Here is a 6,000-nt window from a genome sequence, read left to right on the forward strand (position 1 = left end):
ACTTTTGGGGCACCTACAAAACTTTCTTTACATCTGACTGGTTATGTCTCAGTATCTCCTGATGTCTGTTTTTATCAATTCTTAAAAAAATAAGATGGAGTTTATCAAGATTATATAATCTAAACTGGGTTAATACTACTGCTTCTCAGTTGAGGTGTCTTGTGCTGTAGGTTACTTTGTGACCTCAATGCTGTTAGGACCCCATAAAAGGCACCAAGTAAAATGATTGTAATTAGGTAGTAGATCCAGCTGTAGACATCCTGCCAAAACAAACTGCAGAGCTTGGTGCTGTCAGGCTGTCCAACCCATGCCAGCATGGAGAATGGACATTAAAGGATGTGTGTGTATATGTATTTTTGTTTGTCCTCATTACTGCTTGACAACCACTGTTGGTTTGTTTACATCCCTGTAAAAGAGAGCAGGATGAAGAATAAGTCCCAGACTTGAAGAAAAAAAAAGTACTGGAGTCAATTTGTTTGACTAATTATCCCTTCAAGACCCCAGTCATAATTTTTTATAGTTGTAACATTTTGATTGTTTCAAACCTTTTGTCTGTGATGATTCCTCTCTTTATGGTTGAAGAATGATGATAATCATAAGATTGGTCTTTCTGAGACAATTGAGATAACTGATACAGTTGCTGATGATGTTAGTTGTTCTGATAAAATGCATGATGGTAGCTGCTCTTGTGAGTACATCTTTCTTTGTATTACCATTTGTTGATTTTTACATATTTAGTTTCCATGGAAATTTCTTGGTTTGACCAATCAAAAAAAGAAAAGATAGGAAGTTTTCTGTTTTTATCCATTTTTTACAAGCAAGAAGTAATATCTTCTCTCAGACACCCTTCTCCCCATCAAACTGAATCTGTTTTACTATTTAGCCTGGAGATGTTTGTTCTGTAAGTTCAATCACTAATATTAATGTGTGCTTGTTAGATATTTGTTGAATTGTTATTGTAGGGTTACTTTATAAATAAATATTCATTAACGTCTTTATTTACAGCCTGCTTCAAAGACATTGAATCCAAAAACAAAAGCAGCTAAGTCAATTCCTGTTAAAGCTCCAAGAGTTGGAGGCAAACGTTAAAGAATCTGGTTATGTATGAATAAAATGATTTCAATCTTATAAATTGTTCTGCAAGTTCTTTTCATTCTAATTGTGATTTAAACCAGGGGTTCTCAGTTGGAGTCCTCAGATGCAATGTAGTAAATTGGAGGTCCACAGTAATTTTTCAGGGGACATGAAAAAAATGTGCTTTAGACCAATAGTTTCCAATGTGGACTCTCTGTGTCATGATGCACTCAGAGTAAGAAACGTGTTTTAAAAATGTTGCTAGAAGTCTTGTCTTTACTAATTTACTACTTTAACTTTCAAAACAAAAATAAAGGAAAATTGTGTGTGTATATATGTATGTATGTATGTATATATATATATATATATATATATATATATATATATATATATAAGCAAATCAAAAATACAGTCAAAAGGATGTACAGAGTGTATGTGTTAGTTTGAGGATCAAAGAATGATACACACACACACATATTTGGCATAATGAACCCACTGGTCTACTGGTCAGTTCTTTAAGCAAAAGTCCCCCAGATATATCAACTAGCAACTGTAGTTTGCCAAGGACTTAATTACACACATACACTCACACACTTGGTATTGGTATCAAATAACATAGTTCACTGCTTCCCAGAGCAATTATTTGTCTTTCAGACTGTGCAGACAGGTGTGTGTGTGTATATGTATATATTTATATGTATATATTTATATATATATATATATATATATATATATATATATATATTGTGGCTATATGAAAACATTGTGTGTGTGTGTGTGTGTGTATATATATATATATATATATATATATATATATATATATACATACACACACATATATTATATATACATGCATATATGGGTACAGGACGTGACCAATGGTGCAAATAACTTGAAATATGTAAGCAATGAGAAAAGAATGGAAAACAGGACAAGTAAACGCAAAGGTCTCTTCCTCAGTTGTCGGCTGTCTACTCATTCCAAGCATATATGATGGTTGCCAACTTGATTTCGAGTAGAGCCATTGCTTGATTTCTTTATGCCTTAGAATATCATCGATGAGCTGCACAAATATGGCTTTTGAGGCCTCTCAATGACTTGCATGCTTTTTGGCAATTAGTGCAAGAAAACTTCGTGATTGTACAGTTTACAGGTCCAATTATATTTACTTACTATACCTTTACAAGCCACTTTTTGATATGCATGCTTTATGGCAGAGTATGCATTCGAAATCATCTGTCCACCTACAATCAATGTGCGGTGTGTGATTTCATATGGCTCTCTAAGCCAGTCATATTCATTAAGCCTTTTGTTACTATATTTCTGACCAAAATACACCCCTCATGAGTTTCAATTGAATTCTAAAGTAATCATGAATTTAGACTAGCTTCATTAAACAACTGTAACTTTTTTACTTGACATATTAATGTGATATTTGGAACATAATTAAAGAAAGGGTTCTTAATCAATTCTATTGCATAACTTTTGTCTCAAAGTGCCTCTAATTACAGGTAAATCCAGGTAAACTGAGCAAAAGGTAAAAATATTAAAATTTTGTTTAAACATCACCATAGAAAATGAATCATCAGCTAATATTCAAATGGGTATGCAACAAAATTTTGATATAGAAGAATTGTGCACATCACTGGATCATCAGTTGAATTTAATGCACAACAGAACAGGTGTACCATAAAGGTGGAATAAACTGGAATCCACAGCAAATTTGACTGAACTAAAGAAATTGGTCAAAAAATAATATATGGCCCTGGTTATGGTATGGAAGTGATAAATTCCAGACCACATTGTACCCTAGGCCATGGTGACTAACATTTTCCCTGTATAAAAACTAAATCCACAGTAGTACCCAGTATTTGCTTCACAAATTTTCCAAACTTTGATCCTCCATTTTGTGTTAGTTTACATTCTGCATAAGTTTGTTTCCGCAGTGATCGCTTCAAACAAGCATACTGAAAAAAATAAAAGTCTAATGGTTTTGCTTCCCATGAAAGACGATAGATAAACTCTATCTCCTCAAAAATTGCTGGGTTGGTCTTATAAAACAAAACATATTTTGGCCAGCTACAGCCGGATTAGTATCGAAAGGGTTAATGCTTGTTAGAGCATCATTCCTGTCACTTTTTCTCATCTTTCTTTTCTTCTCTTCAACTTCATTTTTTGCCTTCATACACAGCTTTTTTCCATTTTTCTTGGCAATGTTCTAAATCTTTCCGTTAGTCAATTGGAACATCTTATTCAATCCCAACTTCAGACAATCTTTGTAATTCATTTTTGGTTTGTGGGACAGGCAATTTTTTGATGCATATTATATTACATTATATACATATGTATATATACATATATATGTTTTCTTTCCTCAGTCAAGTTCCAGATTATCTTTGCAACTTTGGAGGAAAGAAAACTCCGAATAATCTGTCCTTGTTTTCTGCGTATTGTCTGTCTGGATGTTTTGCATTCTTGTCCCGTTTTTATATATATATATATATATATATGTGTGTGTGTGTGTGTGTATCAAAATAAGCAACACGGATATCCAAAGGTCGTGTAGTACAATCGTTTCATGCTACTTCATTTAATTAAGCAATGTAAGTATTACATCAGTTTCAAAAATGCAGAGCACTCTTCGGCCACATATGGAACTTTTTAAAATTAAATTGACATTGTTCATATTTATACTTATTCCATTTGCCAACATTGCAAAGAGGGTATGTATACAGACACGTGAATTTCATCAGTAAGAACATGGTAGTAGATCTTTCTTCACGGGCAGATTTTTTATCACTAAGTTCACTATGTTATTTCGATTTACCAATGGGGAGGGGGTTTTTTTAGAGTTCAGTGGAGACAAGAATTTTTCTATTTATAGATAGAGGAAGGGGCAGTTTAAATGGCAGAGCCATAAATCCAACCCTTTTATGAGGAATTTAACTTTGGTACATTTGCTAAAGCTAGTAGGCTGAAGCTAGTGGGGTAGGGAGAATAGAGACTTCAAATGCCCTTAACCTATTGAACACTCATAATCCTGCTTGTGATTTTAAATAAATATCCTTTAGATAGTTATTTCCAAAGGATTCTAATAAATTTTAGTATCTTATATATGGATGGGGAGTATAGAAATCATTTCACATTTATAAAAATACTAGCAGTATCACCCGGCGTTGCTCGGGTTTGTAAGGGAAATAACTATATAAGCATTTTTAGAGATGTAAAGTATAATAGCCATCTCAATATGGCTAACCACATAGGGGTGGGTGTTACTGTAGCTTTTTATATTCTGAGATTTAATAAATTTTTAGAGTTACTTCCCTTATGCCAAAAATGCATTAAAAATGGGAAAAAATTATGGTAATTTTTTTTTTAAATCGTAGACTCATCGTAGACGCGCGCTAATACTCAGAAGGGCTCGATATAAATCACGACTATAAGATACCCGGTTTTGATTAAACTGCACCGCAAAATGTGGGAGTAAGGAATCTAAATCGTAGGAGACAGACAGCACACAACCTTACTTTTATATATAAAAATAGATTATTATTAATATAGATTTTATAGTTAGTTAGTAAATAGCAATTTATTTGTATTAATGAGTTAGATTAAAGGAATATTCTAAACATATTTATTTCCTGTAAAAAAAAAAAAGAAACTTATCATTTAGCAGAAATATCAAGAGCGTATAAAATATTTTAAATTGTAATGGAAGGGAGGTAATCAAGATGAACTTAATAAATTTCCCTAGATATATGGAATTTATGCAATCAAGAGTATCCTGCATACAGTGTGCCACCCGTACTTTTAAGTATTTTAAATAACATTCTGACTATTCCTAAATTTTCAAATCTTACTGTTTTGTAACCAAATAAGGAAATAATATACCATACTAGCATTTATTTAACCTACATGAATTATTAAGAAACTTTATAATATAAAGTGAAATAAAATCTTTTAAAACTTTCCTATATAGGATTGTCAAGCGATGTTGGGAGGACAAACACACACACACACATAGATATACATATATACGACGGGCTTCTTTCAGTTTCTGTCTACCAAATTCACTCACAAGGCTTTGGTCGGCCCGAGGCTATAGTAGAAGACAATTGCCCAAGGTGCCACGCAGTGGGACTGAACCCAGAACCATGAAGCCTCATCAGCCACATCCACCTCTCTCTTTGAGCGGGTAGGGGACTGTTCCAGGACCATACCATGGTCCTGGGGGCAGTTCTTTTTAATGTGGCCTGGCTGTAGGTACGGGTGACACTTGAAGGGACGTCCCTCGAGTATCACCGGATACCTGCAGTCAGCCATTTAAAAATAAATCTGGTAAAACCAGATCTGTTGCGGCCGATGTGGTCCATAGGGTCAAAATCGCTTTTTACCCTTCCCAATCGACCGCCGGCAATACTCTTACATTTAAGAGCCTGGGCCCGCTATCCCCTAGTCCCAGTCGGATGGTATCATCAATCCAACCCGCCTCGGTGCCTGGGGGTGACCCACATACCAAGGCTCTTATTAATTTCCTCCCGCAGTACGACAGGAGGAACAGAATTTCGTTGCCTTCCAAGGGCTTGCTCACAGAATTGCGAGCCTCCCCCGGAGTGTCAAACAGCAACATACGGTTGCATGCTTGACACCGCGGGATATGTATTTCACAGAGGACAAATAGTCTTTCAGTTCTTTCTCTATAGTTGGATTTGGGAAGACGGTGATGGTATCAAGAACTTTAACCACCACCGTTCTCTCCATATCTTTTAACCACTGCTTGGGTGGGATAATTTTCCACTCCAAGACAGGTTCTTCTTTTTAAGTTCCTTCTCTGCCATGTCCCCCGCCAAAAAAAAAAAAAAAGATCAAAGGCAGTTCGCAAAAATTAAAACCGAATAAAAACAAGAAAAACAAAATAAAAGAAGG

The 6,000-nt window shown here is 34.8% G+C and overlaps 1 protein-coding gene across 1 annotated transcript in view; it reads left to right on the plus strand.

The window, feature by feature from the left end:
• LOC115220399 (60S ribosomal protein L24) overlaps positions 1 to 1,128 on the plus strand; it is a 28,378-nt gene extending 27,250 nt beyond the window's left edge. The window contains exon 5 of the mRNA XM_029790521.2: positions 1,006 to 1,128. Coding sequence (XP_029646381.1) covers positions 1,006 to 1,089 — 84 coding nt within the window. The 3' untranslated portion in view covers positions 1,090 to 1,128. The remainder of the gene's footprint in view (positions 1 to 1,005) is intronic.
• Positions 1,129 to 6,000: the final 4,872 nt, after the last annotated feature.

The sequence above is a fragment of the Octopus sinensis genome, linkage group LG16 (genome assembly GCF_006345805.1).
Source record: "Octopus sinensis linkage group LG16, ASM634580v1, whole genome shotgun sequence".
Lineage (NCBI taxonomy): Eukaryota > Metazoa > Mollusca > Cephalopoda > Octopoda > Octopodidae > Octopus > Octopus sinensis.